At 39.1% G+C, this 25406-nt stretch overlaps 1 protein-coding gene across 2 annotated transcripts in view; it reads left to right on the forward strand.

Moving 5' to 3' along the window:
• Nucleotides 1-25406, forward strand: part of COL19A1 (collagen type XIX alpha 1 chain) — a 603039-nt gene that overhangs the window by 124680 nt on the left and 452953 nt on the right. For both annotated transcript variants that reach the window (XM_075202581.1, XM_075202582.1), the window contains exons 7-9: nucleotides 14149-14229; nucleotides 19914-20027; nucleotides 23640-23702. In XM_075202581.1, the coding sequence (XP_075058682.1) occupies nucleotides 14149-14229; nucleotides 19914-20027; nucleotides 23640-23702 (258 nt within the window). The remainder of the gene's footprint in view (nucleotides 1-14148; nucleotides 14230-19913; nucleotides 20028-23639; nucleotides 23703-25406) is intronic.

Consider the following 25406-nt stretch of genomic DNA (forward strand, 5'->3'; position numbering starts at 1 on the left):
GATATGTAATTTCTGATTATGCCACCAATATTGTGAGAGCATTACAGCTGGGTGAATTCTATCACATTCCTTGTTTTGCTCACCCAATAAACTTGGTGGTACAGAGCTTTTTAAAAAGTTACAGGGACCTGCAGGAGATGCTGTCTGTGGCCCGTAAAATTTCGGGACATTTCCGCCATTCTGCAACAGCATGTAGGAGATTTCAGCAGCTACAAGAACAATTTAATTTGCCCTACCACCAACTGAAGCAAGAGCTGGTAACAAGGTGGAATACCACCCTTTATATGTTTGTGAGGATGGAGGGACAGTGAAAAGCCATCCACGCTCACGCCACAAGCCATGACATTGGGAAAGGAGGGGGAATTGTCACACATGGCACCAGTTACCTATCATTCTGGTCACTGTTTTACCTGTTTCCCTTGGTTTTCACTCCCTATATTCACTTGCTGGTCTGAACTGAGCATGCGCTCACCTGGTATTTTCAAAACTTCCTGCATTCTCTTGATTGGCTAATTGCCTGTCAGCTCTGTCTATTTAAAGCACCTGCTTCTCTACTAAGGTGCCAGACCTTCAGGTCTCCTAACCTGTTAGGACACTGTTCTCTCTGACTCCCGTCTGCACATCGGTATCCTGTGTAACCTGTTCCAAGATCAAGACCTGTGGTTTTATTGCAAGAACCTCATGCCTCATCATTGGTCCTGTCTTCACTTTCCAGGGATCTCAGTGCATCAGTTCTCTGCAGTTCACCACCTCTCAGTTGGTGTCCTGTGTTACGTGTTCCACGATCAAGACCTGTGGTATTATTGCAAGAACCTCAAAAGCAGCTTAAGAAACTGAAGGAGGAAATGAAACAAAGCAATTACACTAGGTATGTTGGACTTGTAGATCAAGTACTTAATTTTGTCACGGGCACTAGGAGTCTTTACCCAGGGATCACCAGGTGATAAGCTTACCAGAGCAGTATAGGTGGTAATATGGTACTCTGGTAGCAGGGTGATCACGGAACAGGAAATAGCAGATGATGAGATGCTCAGGAAAGTCTATGACTAGCAGCACTGGCAATATGGAGGTAGTAATACACGAGGAACTGTATGGACAAAGGACACGTGAAGGTAGTCAGTGGTCTGCGGTAGCAAGTTGTACCACTGCTATAGTGAGGAGGAATGTCCAGCAGAAACGAGGGGGTGATGAGAGTCAGCGGTCTGCGGATAGCAAGTTGTACCGCTGTCTGAGTGAAGGAATAGAATCCAAGTGGAGGTATCCGGGGAGTCAGTGGTCTGCGTTAGCAAGTTGTACCACTGCTATGTGAGAGGATACTGGAACAGGTGAAACTGGAAACAGGGGTCAGTGGTCTGCCACTAGCAAGTTGTACCACTGCTATGTGAGAGGATACTGGAACAGGTGAAACTGGAAACAGGGGTCAGTGGTCTGCCACTAGCAAGTTGTACCACTGAATATATATGTGAGGAGGTGCACGGGGAGAGACTGCAACACAAGATATACACGGGCACCTTGACTTTGATCCACAGTAATATGCACAATATAAAGGTATATATGACTGAACAACACTGCCAATATAGAAAGTCTCTAGAAGTAATCCAGCACGAGATAACACAGTCAATGATGGCAATAGACTCAGCGGATAGCACACTCCAGAGGAGAACCAACACAGTCCAGCAAGGTATGCAATACACAGCACAGTCAATGGGAAGTATGCATACCGTGGTTCAGGAGAAGGCAGTCAGACAGGAGTGCAGAGATACCTGAACGGCAGGAGGCTGGCAGGATGCAAAGTCCCTGGATGGGTGAAGCGGTGGTCTAGCAGGTGCAGCGCACAGGTAGGTAGACCAGCAGGGAACACAGGAAGGCGTGGAGAGCGGATCAGCAGTAGATGGATGAGTAGCGCTGAGGAGTAACAGCAGCGGGTCTCTGCGGGAACACGGAGGTAGCCAATAGCAACCAGCAGGTGCAGTAACGATGGGACACGGGAGAGCAGAGTTGAACTGGAACTGTTGATCACGGAGAATAGCGGGTAGCAATAGTGGCAGCAGACTCAAGGAAACACGGGAGAGTTGACAAGGACTGAAGACTGAAGCGCACAGAGGCAGCGGATAGGAATCAGCCAAACAGTCACGATGAAACACAGACGGGTTGCAGGTTGAAGACTGTAGTGCACGGAGGCAGCGGATAGGAATCAGCTAACAGTCACGATGATGAAACACAGACGAGTTGCAGGTTGAAGACTGTAGTGCACGGAGGCAGCGGATAGGAATCAGCTAGCAGTCACGATGATGAAACACAGACGAGTTGCAGGTTGAAGACTGTGGTGCACGGAGGCAGCGGATAGGAATCAGCTAGCAGTCACGATGATGAAACACAGACGAGTTGCAGGTTGAAGACTGTAGTGCACGGAGGCAGCGGATAGGAATCAGCTGGCAGTCACAATCATGAACAGGTGAGTGGAAGTGAATGAAAGACTGTAGTGCACGGAGGCAGCGGATAGGCATCAGCTAACAGTCCCAATAATACATGGTAGAGTTGAAGTGGTTAGAAGACTGTAGTGCACGGAGGCAGCGGATAGGAATCAGCTCACAGTCACGATGATACAGTAGATGGTAGAAGTGGTATGGGAACCACAGTAGTAGAAGTGGTTTGGAAACCACAAAGGTAGAAGTGGTTTGGAAACCACAGGAATCAGCTGGGCTGAATAAACGAGGAAACACAGGAACACCTTCAGAGACTCATGGGGAATGAGACTCCAAGATCAGGCAACGTGGTGTTGACCACAGGTGCTTAATATAGGGAGGTTGCCTGATCTGCCAATTAAGTTAAAGGAACATACACTGAAGGTTTAGAAAGGGCTGCGCATGCGCAGTCCCTCAGGATGGAGGACGGCCACGGTTCCTAAATGTCCGGGAAGAAGCACTCACAGTCCGGTGAGTGACAAATTTGCTTTGCCAGGATCCAAGAGTTATCAAAATCTTGAAATCGGATCACTACATTTTGGCAACTCTGCTTGATCCTAGGTTTAAAAGCTATGTCTTCTCTTTGGTTCAAACTGACCCTGATCTCAAGAGGTGCAAGGAGCTCTTGGTGAGCAAATTGACAGCTCAAGTGGTGCATGACACGACGGAGTCTCCTCCTTCAGTTTCTCAGGCAACTGCTGCTAGGAAAAAACTTAGCTTTCCCAAGAGACCCAGGGACGATGCAGATGACTCAGCACAACATTTTGACATCTGGTCTGGCCTAAAAGAATTGACCAAAAACTGTGACACCTCTGCCGTAACTCCACCTGATCCTACTATCAACATCCAAAATATGGTGGAGAATTATTTTAATGACAGTGTACAAATAGACACCTCAGATAGTCCCTTTACATACTGGGAGGGAAAAAAAGCAATTTTGAGACCCATGTACAAACTTGCTTTGCAATACCTAAGCTGCCCACTCTCCAGTGTGTATTCAGAAGCAGTTTTCAGCACAGCAGGGAACCTTGTCAGCAATCGGCGTAGGAGGCTGCTTCCTTCTCTCCAGGAAAAACATCAGAGGCATACTGATATTCTGCAAAAGGTACAGGGATTGGACTGCTGAAGACTGGGGTAAAGTCATTTTCTCTGATGAATCACCTTTCAGATTGTTTGGGGCATCTGGAAAAACGCTTGTCTAGAGAAGGAAAGTTGAGCGCTACCATCAGTCCTGTGTCATACCAACAGTAAAGCATCCTCAGACCATTCATGTGTTGGGTTGCTTTTCAGCCAAGGGAGTGGGCTCCCTCACAATTTTGCCCAAGAACACAGCCATGAATAAGGAATGTTACCAAAACATCCTCCCAGAGCAACTTCTCCCAACCATCCAAGAACAGTTTGGTGACAAACAATGTCTTTTCCAGCATGATGGAACACCTTGCCATAAGGCAAAAAGGATAACTAAGAGGCTCGGAGATCAAAACATCGAAAATTTGGGTCCATGACCAGGAAATTCCTCAGACCTTAATCCCATTGAGAACGTGTGGTCAATCCTCAAGAGACGGGTCGACAAACTAAAGCCCATAAATGTTGACAAACTCCAAACATTGATTAGGCAAGAATGGCCGGCCATCAGTCAGTATGTGGCCCAGAATTTGATTGACAGCATGCCAGGGCGAAATGCAGAGGTCTTCAAAAAGAAGGGTCAACACTGCAAATATTGACTCTTTGCATAACCATAATGTAATTGTCAATAAAAGCCTTTAACACTTATGAAATGCTTGTAATTTTACTTCAGTATACCATAGCAACATCAGACAAAACATCAGACAAAAAGGTCTAAAAACATTGAAGCAGCAAACTTTGTGAAAACCAATTCTTGTGTAATTTTCAAAACTTTTGGGCATGACTGTGTATTATATATAAAATACTTTTTAAAAATGTACTGTTGGTTTTACTGCATTAACTATTCTCATGTTTTATGTATGTACACCTTTTATACATAGCTTTTTCCACATAGGCATTAAGCTTAACTCACATTTAAATATTTTGTTCCTAAGGTATACAGTATACATTTAACTTTAAAAGGCACCATTAATATATCACATCCAGAGGGACATGTAGATTGTTAATCACATATTGTCCATTGCTGTTGGTCTGAAGTTTCAAACCACTGGAATCCACTGCAGTTATCCTAGTACCTCCTGCTTTCTGCTAATGTCAGTGTGCCAACAGTACACACTGCAAATTTCTCTATTGAAGGTATATTCAGCTCAAGAAAAGACACTCCCTCACCCTCAATCAGTGGTCAAAAAACAGTATATTGGACTGCTAGACCGTATTCCCCCAGACTAAGGCCTTTAGGCCAGGCATTCAGAAACTAAACATATGTCAGGTTTTTAATTATACAGTCACCAGTTATTAAGGAAACTCGGGCTACTGAAAAATTAGTCATGCAGGCTAGTTTTATGCCAATCAAACAGAGCTATTAGATTATATAAAAAGTTTCTGTATTAACTAAGGAGTCAAACTTTATTAAGTGTCATACTGATTAAGAGGGGGTAATGTAGGTATAAAAACAAAATACTACAGGAATCTTTTTATGGGTGTATGTATAACTTTCTTCTCCTCCGAGTTGGTGTATTAAACTTTTGTTATTTTGGAGATGCCTGAGTACCAAGCCTGCTTTTCTATACAGTGGTTATTTATCTTTGGGAAAATTAACAGGAAAACCGAATAGATAACTAAGGTAATCCATACTTGCCAACTCTCCTGGAATGTTCGGGAGACTCCCGCATTTTGGGAGAGTCTCACGGACTCCGAGGAGAGTATGGCAATCTCCGCAGTGGGCAGAATTTGGTCCAAATCACAGCGATCCCGGTGAATTGCGATGTTTGTCTGCCAAAATGATGCGATTTTCGGAGCCCCGCCCCCTGCATGCCCACCTTCCCTCAGCAGGTCCTGGATCATACTTGCCATAAGTTGGCAAGTATTAGTTAATCACAGAAACGTACCCTATTACTAGACTATGACTAGACTATAACTGAGCAGTCATGCTGCAGAAAGACTAGATTGAACAGGTGCTTTAGCATGAACTTATGTTTTTGAAGTAATATTGTATTTGCAGTGAATTGTAGCTAGAACGCATATTTTAGCAAGCTGAACCCAGGAAGAGGAACGTTTTTGAGATGCTTAAAAATGAGCACAGCTACTTAAATGTAAATATAGCGTAAACTTGATTGTTCATTAGGGCGACAATTTGACTTAATTCATGGCCTTTTGATTACTGACATTTCTTTGTCACTACGTTGTTGTGTATAAAATATGTTAAGTCAGTTCTATAGATAAAATGTAGATAAGAAAACGGAGTTTTCACAGTATTACAGCATAAGGTCTATTCTGGTCACTCTCACTTTGGGCTAAATCCATTGGACTGACACATAGTACAGCTCACATCTATTATTAATGGTGTGCTACTGTACATATGCTTTCTAAATATACATATTATTACTAGAGTATAACTAATAAGGCCCTTTTTGGAATTAATGATTCTTTAACACATAAAAATAATAGATTGTATCTTTATGGCACTGCGGCATATGCAAAGTCACAATAGTATATCCCATTTTGCCAGTGTGAATGAAACATGTTAAAACTATAATTACTCAAAATATTGTAATTATTTGAAATAAACACATCTTACAGTAGTCACTTGTCTATCACTCTTGGTCAGGGAGGGCTAATCACAGCATATATAATTAGCAATGCCATACAGTAATTTATTGTGCAATTTAAACAAGTTATGTTTATTTTCAGATCCACTCTGTGTGTTGCTGAGTAACAGTCAGCTTTCATCGTGAAAATGCTTTGAATGGAAGTGAGATATGAAATATAGAGATAATTAGATAAGATCTGCTTATGAAAAAATCAGTCCCAGCAAACAAAATAAACAACAACAAAAACAAATTAGAAAATTTTAGTTTAATTTATATACTCCAAGCATATAAAGGGGCTTGATTCAGAGTGAGACGTACGAGCAGAGCGTATCTTTGCATTTTTTTGCACTGCGCATGCTCTGAAAGTGAACGTACACAACTATGGCTTTTCAGATCTGTGACTTTAAAATGAAAGGTTTTGTTACATGTTCGCAAGTTGAACATAATTGTCTGAGGGGTGTGTCTGTTGTCAAGTGGACACACTTGCTCAGGGGCGGATTGGGAAAATAAAGTGGCCCTGGAAAAAAATCTGGAAGTGGCCTCATGTGGGCGGGACCAAATCAAGTGTAGGCAGGGCAAAAAGAGGCGGGATTAATACAAAGTTGATTATGCCATCAAAGGGCTGAATATTGCTAGACTGCCCATTACATACCACCGTTGTCCCAACATTCCCACTCATGGGACAGAGCCCTAAATCAGGACTGTCCCGCTGAAACATATTCATGTTTATTTAATAACATGTTGCAGAGGAACTGTCAATATAGAAAAATACAGTTGGCAGACTGTCTTGCTCTCTCCTACCTGTTCTTGTTGCTTTCCCTACCTGTGGTTGCTGGTGTCTCTTTATCAGTTGCCGCTTGTCTGGATCCTGGAATGCTGGGGGCATTTGGAAAAAATAAGTACATAAAATTTATAAAACTTCAACAAGCTCCGGTGTTAAATCAAAAGCACCCACATTTAATAAATAGGCTTCCCTCCAGCCCCAACATTAAAATGCTAGAATTCACATTTAATAAATAAACCTATTTCGCTCCAAACAGGCCCAGCAATAAATTAACAGCATTTACATTTAATAAATATAACCATTTCCCAAGACCATGCTGGCATTAAATAATTCATATTTAATAAATGGCCGTCTTCCCCAACTCAGCCCCACATTCAATAGCCTCAAACCACCCCACCATTAAATTACAGGTCCTGTCACCTCACCTTAAATCAATAGACTCCACTAATAAATTAAATAGCACCACCATAACCCCACAAATAAATTAATAGCACCCACCATTTAAATAATTGGCTCCAACCTGCAGTCCACCATTAAATTACTAGCCTACATCCCACCCAAATAAAAGTAGAGAACGTCCACAGCCCCATTAATAAATTAATAGCATTTATGTTTAATAAATATACCTATTTCCCGCAACCATCACTGGCATTAAATAATTCAAATTCCATTTAATAAATAGACCTCATTCTTCCCAAACTTACCCCCACATTCAATTAATAGCCCCTAAACCATCCCATCTTAAATTTTCCCCGCTATTAAATTAAATTGCCCCACCATCACTCCACAAACAAAATAGCACCAATTAATTAGCCACCACCTACCTCACACCCATATTATAATGCCACAAACCACCTTTGCCAAAACAAACACTACATTTCCACAAGCCCCCTTTGCCAAAACACTACATTGCCACAAGCCCCCTTTGCCAGTACACACCATTGCCACCAGCCCCCCCTGCAGCCTTCAGACACACACACACACATTGTCATCAGCCCCCCCCTGCTGCCTTCACACATACACACACACGCACACACACACATTGTCATCAGCCCCCCCTGCTGCCTACACACACACACTCACACACACACACACACACACACACTGTCAGCAGCCCTCCCGCTGCTGCCTTCATACATACACATTGCAATCAGCCCCCCTGGTGCCTTCATGCACACACACACACACACACACACACACACACACACACATTGTCATCAGTCCCCCCCTGCTGCCTTCACACACACACATTGTCATCAGCCCCCCCTGCTGCCTTCATACATTGTCATCAGCCCCCCCTGCTGCCTACACTCATACACATTGCAATCAGCCCCGCCTCCACTCAAATATACACACACTGAAATCAGCCCCCCTTCTGCTCACACACATTAGAATCAGCACCCTGCCGCTGCGCTCCGCTCACTTACCTTTCAGCCGCTTCCAGGCTGCTCTTCTCTGCTCACATGGGACGGCACCTGTCACATGGTGCGCGTCCCATGTGATATCCATTTCTTGTGGGATAGGCCACAGGGGGGAAGGAACAAGTCTCAGGTTTTAAAAAAAAAAAAAAGGAAAAAAAAAACCAGACAGACGGCCTCATTAGGTCATCGGCCTATCGGGAAAGTTAAGGCCTATGACCAATCCGCCCCTGCACTTGCTGCTCATTCAGACCTGGTTGCATGCATACACACTCACTTGGGTGCAGCTTTTTCAATCTCGGGTTATGCTTGCGTTTCACTATGAGTCAGGCCCTAGGTCTATATCCAGTGTTGTTTTCTTGGTACCTGTATCAGATGATATAATTATTGTAAGAGACATCTATTTATGATTTTAAGAGAGTTCAGCATTTTTTATTATTATTATTTTGTGTGAGGTGATTAGCTAATTCCTTGTAAACATTTTAAACCAGTATAATGTGTAACGCCTGCGGGGAATGGACAGACACACACAAAGTTCTTACCTTTGTTCACTATTGGTCCACCGACCGTTCATATGGACCCCTCAGCATGACTCCAAACATCACTTCAGTCTAGGGAAGAAAACAAAACCGATTATTGAAGGGCAGGGAAGCAGGATGGAAGGAAAGGGGCTGTTTGAGTTGATAGCCGGGACTATGGGTATATGGGACACGGAAGTATCCCGCCTGAATATCCTACTCACCGATGTTCTGGTGAGTGGCCCCTACCAAAAGGAAGAGACAAAACGGAAAGATGAAACTCACCGCCTTCACTTGATGGTCGTCAGCACTCCCGGGATCGGCATATAGAAACAGGGGTGACAAAAATCAGCCCATCCACAATGCTGTCTACTGGATTGGTACAATGTACCTCCCACACTAGTGCTAGCTACAATAACACAAACAGCATCCTGGTCCTAACAACCAAGCTATGTGACCAGATGCCAAGCAACTATAAACTCATAGCACTAGGTGTCATGTATTACCCTAACTCATACCCCTCAGTTCAGAAATACCAATCACAAAACTTTAGACATGGAATACGGATACTAAAAGCCTACCTTTTAATGATGGCTTGACTTCTGAATCCTGGAAGGAAAATACTTACACAGGTATACAGTACAGTGCAATACCATAGAGAACAATGAAATGGACCATCACACAGTGGTCATCTAAATACACTACAGTGGGGACGAACCGGGCCTGGTCTCAAATAACAGGGTACCGCCTAACTGCTACTAGCCTAATACCAATCTGAACTCACTGTCCTAGTGCCTGAATTAAATGGGACCACAAACTAATCCTGATCTTTACTTGCACCACAGGCTAGTCCTGAATTTACTTGCTGCACAGGCTAAGCCTGAATTTACTACAAATGCGCCCACAGAATATACAATACACCTAACCTATCCTAATTATCTAGGGCCTTATGCCCACTGCTGCAACATGGACCTAGTGCCTGAAAAATGCCCAGGGCCTTGTGTCCAAATGTAACAAAGATAGAAAGCCATCATGGGCCTGGAAGAGGGATGCCCAAAGGGCCTTACATGACTCTAGAAGCTTACGTCGGCAGCATTACCCTGCTGCTTCTTCCAGATGGACTCTTCAGTCTTCTAACTTAATCTCAACGCCCTCCGGCCCTTTGCTGGCTATCGGCATTCTTCTGCCATCTCTCTTCCTCTCCACCAGTTTCTTTTTGCTCGCTGGTGTCTTCTTTATTGATCCCGCCGGCTTCTTTCTTATTTCCAATGTTCTCTTTCTTGACTGCGGTGTCTGCAGTCTTGATCGCGGCAGCGTCTTTCCAGAGATCTTCTCCACTTGCCTGTCATTATCAAACACACAAGCCCTGCTTGTCTTATCGCAGCAGCACAAATTCAAATGGCCATCTGACTGACTCACCATTCCGGCCCCTGTTTGGCTGGCAGTGAATTGTTTCCAATTTGCTGCCACCATCGCCACCAGCACTGGGAACTGCAAAAAGAATGAAAAGGGACGTACCATCACTGGATCCCAGGACAGGCGAGTCTCTTCTTTACCCTCTTCAAGGGCACCCTCTCGCATAAGGAGTAAAGTGCTTGTGTTCACTACTTTTATAGACAATGTTATTTCACCAAGGAGCTATAGTCTATAACAAGTTTATAATTAAAACACTGAAGGTTCACTCACAAATGTATCAAAGCACTGACTTGGCCTAAGTCCATATTTTAAAAATGCACATAAAGTATTTGTGTTGTGTTTGGATTGACATTTTTAAAAAAGATCTGGGATGGTTAAGTGCCCAAATCTTACCTCTACAATGACACATCTTAAAAGACCATCATTCACATATGCATAACATTACAGATGCGCATAAAAAACTAACCTGGCAATGTTTGCTTGTCATAACATATATGCATCTTTTACAACATGCTTATTAAAATGCATATTTGTACATTTCATTTTGGAGTATTATGATGATGATGAATTTTAATTGAGACTTTATAAATTGAAGTAAATTTTGGTTTAACATGCGATAAACACCATAGATCTAATACTCGTGGATCCTTACAGTAAGTTGCTTTCTCTAGATATTTAAAGGCATTTTATATCCTCGCTTGATCCCCATGTTACATGCTATGTTGATAGAACATTGTAAAAAAAAATACTATAAATAAAAGTGGCCTAAAATGGACATTGGATATTATGTGGATGACGCTCATATTGGATTATGTAAATAGACAGCACTTACTGTATTTATCTTTCATTCTGATAAAAGATTGTAACCTCAGTGGTTGTAGTCAAAGCAGTACATAATCTGAAACGGTCTCCACAAGAAAACATTTTAATATTTCCTCCTTTGCCCACTAAATACTACAGCCTACATTGACTATTATATAAATTAGGGTTTACATAAAACTTTAGTCTGATGTAATTAAATGAACTAAACTGTGTCTGTGGGTGTTTGTGTCTGTGTTTAAATAAATATAGATTATTTTTTTTATCAACGTTTTCATTTCTACCTTGTGTATAATCATATACAAGGATAAGGGGATGAACGGCATAATGGATGTTTTTTGAAAAATGAGGTGAAAAACGCCTTATCAGACATAAAAAACATATTGGAACAATTGTAGAAGATCATATGATATATGTACACTACATCTTGTTAATGTGACCAGCTAAGAGGCATATATTGCATGTGCAGCATTATGCTGAGGCATAAACTGTCTATTGCCCATTGATCATGACTGCAGTTCTTGAGTCAACATTCCTGGCATTGAATATTCATCTCCTACCTCGCCTACTATTACTGTCACTAATAAAATATAACCCAATAGCATTCTATCAGCTGTATAAAGTGGACATGCACATATTACTTGTTGCCTTTCACATAGTATTTATAGAAATGACATGAGCAATAATAAGCAACATGGCAATAAATTATGAGATAAGCCTTTTCAGCTCTCTAAGTGAATGAATGTTTAGATATATGGTTTATAATGTTTCACTGCATCATTAAATTTCTGTCCAGACTCCTAAAGCTGTTTATCCTGCATTCCATGCCATGTGTTTCTTAAAGTGGAACTAAGACTAGAAAGTTAAAATAATTGTAATGATATTATAGACACTTGTTTAAACAGTTGAAAATTCAAAGCTACTGTTTCTTAGAAGCAATGTTGTAAATATTACGCTTCATAAACAATGTAATAGTCAATGCGTAATGCTGTTTGCATGCTGGAAGAACAAGTTTTTAAAACACATATAAGTTGAAGTAATTAAAATCCATGCATGGTCAAATTGGGATTATTCTGACTTCTGCTTACCACAGTCCCACCCAAGCACGGACTCATGAATGGCACTGTTTGTCTGTGATTCTGGGGCTAAACAACATCCATGCAATGTACTTGTTAGGCTAGAGTGACATGGAATTGGCATAGAACCATATTAACATAAAAGCATGCGGTGAGCAATCCTGCTAAAATGTAGCACAATATCATATATATACATACATATATATATATAAATATATATATATATATATATATATATATATATATATAAATTAAATAAATTAAGATGCGTTTTGACCCTAAAATTTTCAAACATCATTTTGAAAGGCACACCACATCATCTGTGCTGTTGGTGGATCCTGTATCTTCTACTGTCTAGCACTCAGTCTGTTGCTCACATGTATTTTCGTTCCCCTTCCTACACCATACACTGCCACTCACTTACTCAGTCACATGAGTGAGCAGGGCTTTCCTCTACTAAGATCAGCACATCCACCTCTAGATATACTCCATGCTGCTCTGAACATTCTTATGATAGGGATTGGTTACAGGTTGTAGTATTCCCATTCACTACACAATGGGATAAACAAGGAAAAGCAGTAAAGGAAGTATGATAACCAATAGGATTTCTGACTCTTGCCAAATTCACCTTTAAAACATTGTATACTAAAAGCTCCAGGTTTGTTGTCATTGTTTCAGGGACACAAACATCCCCTTTCTTGGTGATGTATTATATGTTTAAGCTATTAAACAGTGTAATGTAGCTTTAACTAGGCAACAATGTAAAAAAAAAGTCAGATAGTAATTTGGTATTTAGGTGCCCTGATGGCAGCATCAATGACTGTATTTGAGGAGTATGTGCATTGTATCGCATGGTTACATGCTCTGACATGACATCTCATCTATCAAATTGTAAACTGTGAAATCTTAGCCATTATAGGTGCACTGGCAGATCCTTGGCTAGAGTTTTACTAATGTGATGTATTCTCTCATACCTTTTGAAAAATAAAATGTTTGGTTAATATCACTCTCAATATGAACCATAATCAACGGTGCTTAAAGTTGATCTTGCCCATATTTGTGGCATTGTCTAAAACCGTACAGTCAAAGGCAATGATTGCCACACTAATTAAGAGAGATACTAAACACACAGGCTACCATCCCTGGAAGCTATGCTAAATCATCCTGTTACATTTTAATTGTATGTTGTTGTTACGGATTTATTTGGCATCCCAGTGGCAGACTAACAGCATGCATTGGTCAGCAATTATCTATGATTAACAAAGCATGTACATTGTATAGAGAAACTAATGCCAATAGCAAATGACCTTTGGAAGAGCTATCTGTGAAAGTTTAGAACCTCTGGATTCAATAAACAGTAGGAAACCAGTTTTGCAAATGAGTTAAGTCTTAGATTAAAATGGTAAAATAAATGTTTGTTTATCTTGCATATCTTCAGACAAAAGATAGTCAATCTTCTATTTACAAATCAGTAACCATCATATACTCATGAATTATGACAATGCTAATTTGTAAAAAGTTGTTTTAAAATGACAGACTATAATCTATATACTGACAACATGCATATTAATTAAAATGGCATAGACCATAATCGACATACTGACAACATGCATATTAAATTTGTAAATGGGACATATAGGTCAGATTGAGATAGAATTCATTATTTAAATAAGGATTACAAGAAAAGCCATAGAGCTAGAAAATGACGCTGGAGAGAGCAGGGAGATGCAGAAAGAAATAAGAAATGATTTTATGTGTAAAACAAGATTTTAACAACCAAAAATGATGTGGCAATCTATAAAATATCTAAAATAGCTTTTATGTATGGTTCTAAAGGGCCAGTCTGTCTTAGGATAATTTTAAACCCAGTAAGATCTACATTTCTCTTTTTAGTAGGATGCGTTTTTGATATCCATTTATTATTTTTCTGTGATAGATTGAACTTCAGCGAATAACAATTTACTGCAGTCCAAAACAAGCGGCTCAAGAAAACTGCTGTGAGGTATCAGATGGAATGGTAAGATTAGTTTCTGTGAATGCATATTGTCATTTTAGTATAAACCGTATGTCATATTGTGTACCTGTATTATGTGATCCAATCTTTAGCAAAAAGCACTGAAAACTAACAATTTTCAATTGAAGAGAGTTTGCACTATGTTTAAGATAAACAACTGAAATCCATTTGAAAATCAAGACATGAAGTAAGGAAAAAAGAAGGGTATTCAGTAGGTAAACCTGACATCAATGTAAAAACATTTCCAATGTTAACATACACACATAATGTTCCTTGAAAATAGTCCAAATTGAGCCAATTTTATGAATGTAGTTTTATTTTTATTCTTTTGCAAAATCTTCAAATGTTTTTGATAAGCCGTGTTTTAGACTGTACTGTAGAGACATTTAATGGACCTGTTAACTTGCTTTATTTTACTCTTTCTCTAAAAAAAATAAAAGCCCAATCCATTATTTTTCTCTTGGACAAAATAGTATCTTGCGTAGGAGGTTTTTTTTTTTTCGTGAACACAGATGTTGGATTGAGATTGTCTGTTGAATACTAATGCAATAGTAAACTATCATTTACTTTGTAATGTACAAAATACAAACCCATTGAGTTAATAGTTCTTAGATAATTCTTACGGTTTATAGTATGTACACAATTGTTACAGTGATTGAATTATTCAGGAAAAACATTAGCTTAGACCTATATACAGAACATGTTGGGGTACAGAGTAATGGTACCAGTGGTTGCCTGAGCAAGATCATTGTAAATAAAAGGATCAAGCAAAATGCCTGACAGACTATTTATATAATGTCATAATCATCCTGTTGGCTTTGTATGGAAAGATACACTTTTTTTTCTTTTGACTGTTAGAAAACTAGTTATCCCAAAGGTGGTTTCCTATCTGTGTGTGATCATATCAATAACTGCAGAATAAAGGTCACTGAGAAATGTGGCATAGCTCACAGCTGATGACTACAGGGCTCCTGCCTTAGAAATCAGCATGGGCTTTCTGATGACTTGTTTTGATACAATGGCCCTGAGGAGAGAGATGCTCAGTAACAGGTCTCTATGACGTTTTGGATACCTTATTTGTAAATAGCTGCTATGTATTTTGTTGTTTCTAAGCAGGATGATGTGAAAAGTCAGATTTCTTTCCTTTAATAGAAATGTCTGATTAGGCATCATCAGTAATGCTAAATTAGGTGGTGAGTTTATTCAGGCCATTGTAATTAACAATGGATTGTTCTATAATCCCCTATAAATCCAGTTGAGTTCGGTTAAAATAAATAACATCAAAATTGTGATAGAGCCCCCTATGTATAATCATAAAGTCATACCCACCATAATGCCTGCTCCATGTCCAGTCAGTAGCAATAGAGAGGAGTACTAATTGTATTACTTGTAATCTGGCACATTAGTATGAATGATCTATACAGTCACTGTATCCTCACTATTTTCATGTAACTTCCAGGATAAATATATTAGGATGTCATGTTAAATGTGTAGTTTAAGTCACATTTTTCTTCTTCTGGGACAGACCCTTGCCCTTGTATATAACTGTGTACTTCAGCTGTCCACCAATTACACTATTTTAGATAGATTGTATCCCACAGTCACAATAAGCTTTGATCTTTCCAGAACAAGCAAGACTAGTGAAAACAATTGTCCACTTGGCATTTTTAAGTATTATAAAATGTATTTGTTCAGCCTGCAGAACATAAAGAAATCAGGTAATTCAGCTAACGTATAATTGCTGTTATATATCTTTAGTGTATAGAGTCTGTTAGGGATAGAGTTGCTAAGCATAAAACATATGAACACTTATTTTGCCATTCCAAATGTATATACACTGTATATACACTGCTGGCTTGCATCAGTTTTACAGTCTTATACAATGCTGACTGAGAACTTATATAATTGTGTCTTAGCCATACGAAAGTAGTTTACAAAAGAGCAAAATATGCGCCACCCACAGTGGACATTTCCTTCTTTATCTACGCAAATGGACCTGCTTTTAGGAGAAATCTCATGGATTTGTAGGCTAAAATGAAGGTGAGGTCATCCTCTGACGGGAGGATACCTTGTGGAGTACTTGGTTATTATAGAAGTTTCATTTTACTGGATAAGAATATTTGAAGGTGATCCAAGGCGTGGAGAAGGCTTATCTAGGGTGGCATTCCCTATGTAACAGGGGACTGCACAGTATTTTCCTACCTGCAAAGTACTTTCTTTACACCTACCAGAAGCATTCTATACAGGAAAGTGCATTTAGTTGCATTTTGACCATTGTAATGAAAACCTTCCCACTCACAAAGTAACAGGTAGAGGCAGTCCTGGTGCCCTTAACTTTCATGATTAATTTAAGGCAAAAATGAGGCTAACCCAAGTAGAATCTGAGGAGGAGACACAGAAAAGTTCAAATTAGGATGTTGCCCTAAAGTTAGGACTTTGAAGTGGTGTTGTACCCTTCCTGCCATGTGCAGTTTCAGATGGACCAACTATCCCGGTAACTTGGTGATTTTCCCGGGAGCAGTTTCCATCTATCCAAATACCTTTGTCACTCCTAGGATGAGTCTGTTGTGCTGCCCTCCTAGCATCTCCTGACCCACATCTCCCTTCTGGTAACCCCATGTCATTTCAATTTGAACCCAACAGTAGTACAGCTGTCTACAACTTGAAGCCTAATAAAATAGAGGTCATTAGTGACACACCGAGGATGCACACCGGAAATCACTTTGAGTTTTAACTAGGGCATCTATCAGCCCAGCACACTTCAAAGTACATGCCAGTGTGTGGAGATACCACCACAAACTACAGTGCACTTGGGTTTGCGAACAGGGGAGAAATCTGAAGATGTGCACAGTGCAAAAGTGTAAACGTCACATCAGGGTCCAACCTCCTATCATTTCAGGACAAACCCTTTGATGAAATAAAATGTTTCTCTTTTTCTCCTAATAAAATGCTTGGTTTAATGTCAACCATGGATTAAAATAATCTTGAGACTGAAAAGTCATCAGGACTGTCTTTATTACATATGACATTTTTCAGTGTTTGAAGCTTCTTTGGGCTAATGGCATAAATAAATGTGTCCTTTTATTTACATTTTCCACAAATGTGCACTCTTCATTTAGCTTGTCAAGAATGTGGGCAGGAAAGTGTTTTAATGTCACGTTTTTATAATTCCGACTACTGGTCAAGCTGCTTCCGCCAATGTTCCAGCAAATCACAATCCTTATCGGCCAATTTAGGTATGCGTCCCCTATATTCTCTCCATAAGTTTTAGAATGGAGTGGTTCTTCCGCTTCACCATTTTTTTATATAGAACCAGCAAATTTTGTAGCGCTTTGCAATTGGGGACTAACATAGTAATAAGCAAACTGGGTAATACAGGCGAAGAGGTGAGAAGGCCCTGCTCGCAAGCTTACAATCTATGCACCTTGTTCTCCATCATTTCTTTTAAAACTAATTTTTTAACATTGTTAACTGATTTTCTCTTTCCCCTGGAGGGAATTTTTGGTGACATTTTGCTAAACTTCATTAGGCTATTCATTACCACGGACATGAGGGTGTTCTGAACACAAGGACGCATTAATGCTCTAACACATTTCTGTTTCTTGCTGTCTGAATGACTGAAGAGTTTGTGCAAGTGTTTCTTGGCAATGCAAGCATTGACACGCTTTCATCTGGGGTTAAAATGTGTCCCACTGTTTTCGCATAAACATTGGTTGATAATAATAAACTGAGTGTGTATTTCTACACCTAGACAGTAAATGCATCTAATGACAACTGCAGAAAAAAGTGTTGTTTTGCAACGATCAGTGTGTTTGACAACACTGACCATAGAGCCACTCCCTGAAATCCAAATGAATTGCCTGTGTATTTTTACATCTAATTAGCTGGGTAGATAGCATTTTGCAGCAATCAGTGTGTTAGAGTGTAAAATATGTTTAAAAAAAAATTGGGGAAAAAATGTAAAGCTAAATCAGGTAGTTAATGCTACAGTACTGTTTACACAGCTATGAAATAAATGCATGGCACACACACATGTACAGTTGTGTGGGCATCTAATAGTCACAGTCACAGAGAGCATCCACAGAGATTTTCCCATAGCACAATCCATTATTATAATTATCCTTTATTTATAAAGCACCAACGTATTATGTAGCGCTGTACATTGAGGAAGTAAGGATACAAATAAATAATATACAATAACATGAAACTGAAGGTAATGATGGCCCTGCCCAAGTGATCTTACAAGCTAGGAAGTGTGGGCAACAATCGATACATAAGCTAATGAATTAATAATTAATTTTAACTGGTGTAGTCTGTGTGTCTACTGTAAGACTGAAAGGTGGAGACCTGAAAAATGAACTAGACGTGGTTTCATCGGCGGCCCCACATTCCATGCACTGTGATTCTCAAGTAGGCGTTGCTTGTTTAGAAAACTCTTGCTAGTTAGTACCAATGTGAACTAAGTTAGAACCATTGAATTTGAGAATTAATTCACTGATTGTGAATCTCTGATAATCGGATGAATTTCAGATTTATTTATTTTTTCCAAAACTGACCTTTTAGTTTACTTAGCTGACCAGAGTGCTCACAGAGACAGCACTTAATTATATGCTGAAAGATGAGCTCCGCATCAGGAACTGATCTTTCAGTTTTCTTGTGGGGGACAGCAAGTTATTTCTCAGTCTGCAGAAAGGATCTCTCATACTTGGCCACTACAGTAATCTGAAAGATCCAGATGCGGAACTGATCTTTCAGCATGTCATTAAAACACTGTACTGCCTTTTGCAGCTTTCCATCAGTAAAAAATGAAAATAAAAGGTTAGTTTTGGATGGAGACCTTATCTTTCAGTTTTCTGCATCATTGGGATGTGCATACAACTAATTTATACTTTATAGAACTGTCCTCAACAGTTAGTCAATAGCTAATGCTGCAAACACAAGTCCTGCTGCCTAGACCTGGGCCTAAGTGGCCTTTACCTAAATCTGGCCCAGGCGTGGGTGTTGACCAATGAGTGAACTAGATGGACAGGTTGTTCATGTTACTAAATGTTCTTTACTGTGCTGTGTATGCTGACAACAGGGAAATTCTCATAGTTCACACTTGTGCACAGTTAATAAGCGGCTGATCAGACACTTGCTTTTCAAGAATAAAAGCTAATTGTTTCCTATAGGTTACTGTATCTTTTCATTTTGTACATTATGTACTTTGGGCCTGATTCATTAAGGAACTTAAATTAAGAAGTTTCTTATTTAAGTCTCCTGGAGAAAACCATGTTACAATGCAAGGGGTGCAAATGAGTTTTCTGTTTTGCACATAAGTTAAATACTGACTGTTTTTTCATGTAGCACACAAATACTTGATAGCTTATTTGTACACTGAAATTTAAAGTTGATATTTGTGTGCTACATGCTACAGTATTTAACTTATGTGCAAAACAGAATACTAATTTGCACCCCTTGCATTGTAACATGGTTTTGTCCAGGAGACTTAAATAAGAAACTTCTTAATTTAAGATCCTTAATGAATCAGGCCCTTTGTTTGCAAATAGCTCCCTAACTGGTTAAAAAGTACATATATGGCTGATCTTTATAGTGCTTTCTTACAGCATATGGTAAAAACGCATGATAACATATTTTTATTTCCAACTTTCTAGTTTACTCACATACTATTTGAATATCATTTTTAGTGTGAGAACCAAAGGAACCTACAGTCTTCTGTTTCCTCATCTGTTGGCAAGGTAGAACCCATTCAAAACACAGATGTGCTGCCTGAAGATAAATGCTACTGCTCTCCAAATAAGGTATGGAGTCATGGTGTATTTGTTATATCTTGATATGGCAACTTTTGTTATACATAAATACGTAAAGTTTATATAAAAGGTCAATGGCAATACAAGAAGATGTCAATAAGAGACAACATTTACTACTAGCTTTGCAGAAGTGTTTTATCTATTTATTTATGTTTGCACCTGTACCTGTAACAAAAGAACCATTTTGAACCAAGTTAGACACAATAATTAATGCAGAGACCATCATCTTTTTTTTCCATATTTGTATGTATTAAATTAATTTGTTAAAATCATGTGTTGCAGAAAACACCCCGCAGCGGAATATTATTGTACATATTTATTAAACTGGTGCCCATTAAAAATGTTCCAAAAGTTCCAGGGACAATGGTCAATTTTTATGTATTAAATCATAAACCTAGTTGTGTCGACAGCTGCAAATTTAAAAAATGGAGATAAGTGAAAGGGTTTGGCATGGTTCAGAGTTTGTTGTATATTAGATACTTGGGGGTCTCAAAACAATGCATGAACTGCAAACCTCAAACTGTACGGATTTAAAAGTAATTTCTTTATCATCAAATCATCTTTTTTCTTTTTTTGTCTTTTTAAAACAGAACTAAAACTGCAAATCAGTTTACAGAATAATTAACTATTGTACTAATATGGAAAATAGTTAAGCAATCTGAAATGTGAGAGAACTGTTTATACTATTTAGAAAGTGTTTGGCATGAAAAGTGGATATGGTTTTAAACACTCCGGTCAAGCCAACTGCTCCAACCATGACCCCAGAGTGTCACCCTTGCTCACACATCACAGAAGCATCGCTGTCTATCCTAAGGAGCATTTCACCGTCCTCCAATTAGCATAATGCACTGCTGACATGTCCTGGTGGGACATTACGTTAATCACTTCTAAGGCACTCCCATTCTATTCACACACTATGCATAACATAATTGTACATAACATGTAATTAATGATTATACAAGCAGTATAAATATATAAACTTACATAGTGAATCTTTATAAAAACTTTCACCACCACAAAACAGGTCAGTCCTTTTTTGCTGTAATGTCTGCTCTCCTGAAAAATAAAACATGGTTACATACAAAGCCACTCTTTGCTTTAATCTCAATCCCTCCCCCTTTGCTCCTAAAGTAGTCCAGAGAGCAGCCTCTGAGAAAAACACTTCTTATTGGAAAGCTGTGGATGGCAAGCTCCATAGTTCTTCCCACTGTACTCGGCAATCGGTTACATTACAGTGGCTATTGGAACCTGCTTTCTTACAACGCACAAACTTAGTCACAGCTATCACTGTTAATAAAGTCTAACCACAGGACAGTTAGAGTAAACTGAGTTGAAATAGTACCTTAGAAGGCCCACATATTGTAGTGGCCTATTTAGGTCTTCCTGATCTTTTGTTCACTAGGGTACAAGACAATATTTAAAGTATCCCACTTCTTTCCAATGATCTGTCTAGAATTTTCCCTTTCTCCAAGAGATAATTCACTCCAGCTTTCTGATGGGCCTCTACCAAGCACCCACTTAGGGTCTGTTAGATAATATAAGTCCTTGCATCACAATACAACATTTTGAAACACCCTCTACATTTTACTCAAATTTTCGCTTTGTTCTTTATGGGCATCCCATGTGTTAACCAGAACTCCACCTCATTTTTATCCCTTGTGAGGTTATAAAGTGCATAGTCCTATTCGAAGTAACACTTCAAAAATTGCCTGAGAGGTCTTTGATCTGGGTCAAGTAATTATACCTTTAGTTGTAATCTGTCCTCCTCTGCAAATACTGTGCCAGTTAATTTTCATCTAGCTCCCGCATCATCTGCAATTAATATATAGATTGGGGAACAGAGCAGTCTTAAGAATGCTTAGTGGCATTGGCCTATTACTCCAGCTTGTTCTGTTTAAAACCAGTGACTGTTTTAGTCCCCAAAAGACTCATTTGCTGCGGTGTATAACGGCTCCAGGCAGCCAGTTCTTTCATCTATGAAGCAAGCAATTAGGCCACTGGACTAGCTCTCCACTCAATGTCACCTTGTACCAGGGGACATGACTCTAACAGGTTCTGTAGTCTTCTGTACCCTGCCATACACTGTATTTGAAAGTCTGACAAATATTCTCTTCATGGGGAAATAAAAATTCTCAGAGAGCAAGTTCCACATCACAGTGGAGGCATCAAGCTCTTCACCCTTCCAGCACTGGATTTATATCTTAGTGTGGTGCAGACATCTAGCGATGGTCAGATATAATGGCCCAAATGATTTTGTTAAAGCTGGGTCATCTGTACACCACCTTGCTCTGGTTTGAGCCAATACCCCTGCTTTGGGGTACTTTTTCCTCTGCATTGTACAGTCTGGTGCCTTTTTGTAGCCCCCTGTCCACCTGCTGGTTGTTGAAAGTGCATTTTCCTTCAGCACCTACATTTAAAGTGCACATTGTAACACTGAGCACAGGAGCTGGAATTCTTGCATGATGGGTATGCCATCCTGTCATTTGCCTCTGCCCCTAACACAGTTCCTGCCACACCAGCTATGTCTCTCATACTGGGCACAAATGTAATCCTCTCTATCCCTGGCCACGCTCGATAGCTAATAGGTGTAGTTTCACCATTCACTGGTGTTGCTCAGGGCAAGAACTCCTATTCACACTGTTGGCTCCCAAACAGCTCAAGTCAGCATCATGCTGTGCTGAATCTCCTTTGAGCTCACTCATAAACTGTCCACAACTTCTCATTTTACCCTGGATTCCTGTCAGAACTCACACACTTGATCACATACTAGGTGGGTTAACTCAAACATAATCAGAGTCAAGGTGGTAGCAACTCAAACTTGCTTTTGATCAGGCCACATGTCCAAAAGACAAGCTGTTTTGTCCTCAACTGTTATCCACCCCTGGTACTCCTGACTCTTTTTTGTTTTTTTTGTTTTAAACACTCCGGTCCCGCCAGCCGCTACAACCATTCCCCCAGGGTGTCACACTTCTTCACACAGGGTCATTGCACTCTCTACCTAATGCTTAAGGGGGCAAATATTTATCAGGTTTGAAGAGCGTACTATTTTTGAATAAAAAGTAGTCTTTGAATAAGAGCCAATCAAACTGTAGGAAATCATGCTCTCAGATTTTAAAAACTCTTTGCTCTTTATCTACCCTTTGCCAAGACAATTTACAGTTCTGACAGGAAAGCATTAATCTTCTCCAAACTAGGTGTTCTGCTACTAAGCTATGATAAACGTGGGTTATTTCTGCATCACAGCAAAAAACTATTTGTCTTCCTTAATAATAGTCAAATTAACTTTTTATAATAATGACTGTAGAAGTGACAAGGAGACAAGAGGAAAGGTAGTTTCATCACTGCATAAAAATGGGTATTTCACTTTAATGATAGTCAGTCTATGTAATATTTTTCCATTCAAGTTCTAGACTCAGAGATCTCAAAACTTGAGTCCCTACCCCTCCATGGAATTCTTAATCATTCATCGATTCCAGGCAAAAACAAACTATAGAATCTAGATCAACACATATAATGTATGCACTAAAAGGTTGAAACATGTTTGTTTGTTTTTTGCTTTTTTAACCAAATAACTGTATTTTTAATATTTTGTTTCTCATCTAGGGGGAAGCAGGATTGCCAGGATCCACAGGTTTGCCAGGTCAAAAAGGTGAACAAGGTGTACAGGCAAGCGGATATTTTATTGTTTGTTTGTGATTTGGCTAAGACTGTTTGGCCTATTTTTAAGTAAAAACAAGATTAATGGTGCTCATACATTGGAAGCTGCAGCTGCTCAACTCAAGTATCAAACAACCATTTCCAGTTTAGGCAAATGTGTGGTCATCTTAGAATTTTACGGAAAATAGATTGCTTTCTATTATATTTAAATTAATTAATTGGCCCTCAGAATACCAGTATGTATGTGCACCACCAGGAGTCTATATAGAGGTCAGATAACTTGTGCTTAAAGATTTGTCATTGAGAAAAAAATGACCACGCACAAAACCTCAAATGCATTTTTGTCACTGAGATATTTTACCAGACATAAAATAACAAATTCATACAGTCGAAATGCTTAATAAATGAGAAATAATTGTATATAGTGTAATAGTGTACACAAGGTTTTATCAACTATTGTTTATTATGTTTAAGTTATGTGTAATAATGCATACAAACACAATTTTCAAAAATATTTACTAATAAAAACATATACTCACATGCCATATGCACTCATTACAAAACAATGTTTAAAAACAAAATTCCAAAATATTCTCATGTAGACTCAAACTAGGCCTTAGTTAATATCCGTTTTTTTCTTTGCTGGATATTATTAGCTAGCAATCTTGCCATATGCTCTTACATTGTAAAATGTTACAATAGAATAATAGAATCGCACATCAATGTTTCTACCAGTCTTTTATGTGTGGAGTTGTGTTGCCTTGTACAGGCTTAGCTATACAGCACTTCTTAGCAAATTGATAAACATTACCATAAATTATGTAATAAACTTCTAATGCTAAATGTGAAAGATTGATGTCATTGGTGATTGACAAAATGCACATTGGACAGCATCTTCTGTAATGTATTAATTTCAAGCAAGGAACTTCATTACCTCAGCACACTGTAATGTACAGTATGTTCTGCTTATCCTGCATTCATTTTGACCAATGTTTCTGGATACTGCGAATGTAGACTGTTTTTTTTGTTTTTTTATTATGTTAATCATTCATTTATTTATTACCTGATCATTCGCTGCATGTGCATACATGGGAATTCTATGATGGTTTATGCACATAGAATGTTTTTCTTGAGGACTATAAATAGTGCAAGTGATTTGCGGCCAGGAAGCTATTTACTAGGGCACTGCTTCATCTCAAAGGAGAATTTAAGATTCCCAATGTTGGTTACTTGTCCCACTTGCAGGTTATGTGTAGTATGTATAGACTAACATAACTGCTATATTCTTTACCTCTCCCACTGCATATCATCAAAGGAATGTAGCCTATCTAATTCAATGTGAACAAGGCATGCTGCTTCCTATGTTAAGCCTCGCCTGGTGTGTTTTAATAACCTTATAGAACAAAATAATTTACTAACTAAAACAGATGATTTAGTACTTTGACAGATGACAGCCACTTACCAAATGTAAAGCTGTCTGACAACTCATAACATGTATTTGTGAAATTGCTTTGATAATAGGTCAAGTGAATGTTTTACATATTTCAATGATGGCAATAAAATGTTGATGGGTTGCCTTTCTGATGTGTGCTCAGTCTTCATTGGTTATGTGGCTAGTATTAGCAAAGCATTTGCATTTGCACTATTGACGGTTGTATCATGCGCTAACAACAGTACACACAAACCATCAAAAGTAAAAATTGTAAATGAATG

Source organism: Mixophyes fleayi, chromosome 3 (genome assembly GCF_038048845.1).
Source record: "Mixophyes fleayi isolate aMixFle1 chromosome 3, aMixFle1.hap1, whole genome shotgun sequence".
Lineage (NCBI taxonomy): Eukaryota > Metazoa > Chordata > Amphibia > Anura > Limnodynastidae > Mixophyes > Mixophyes fleayi.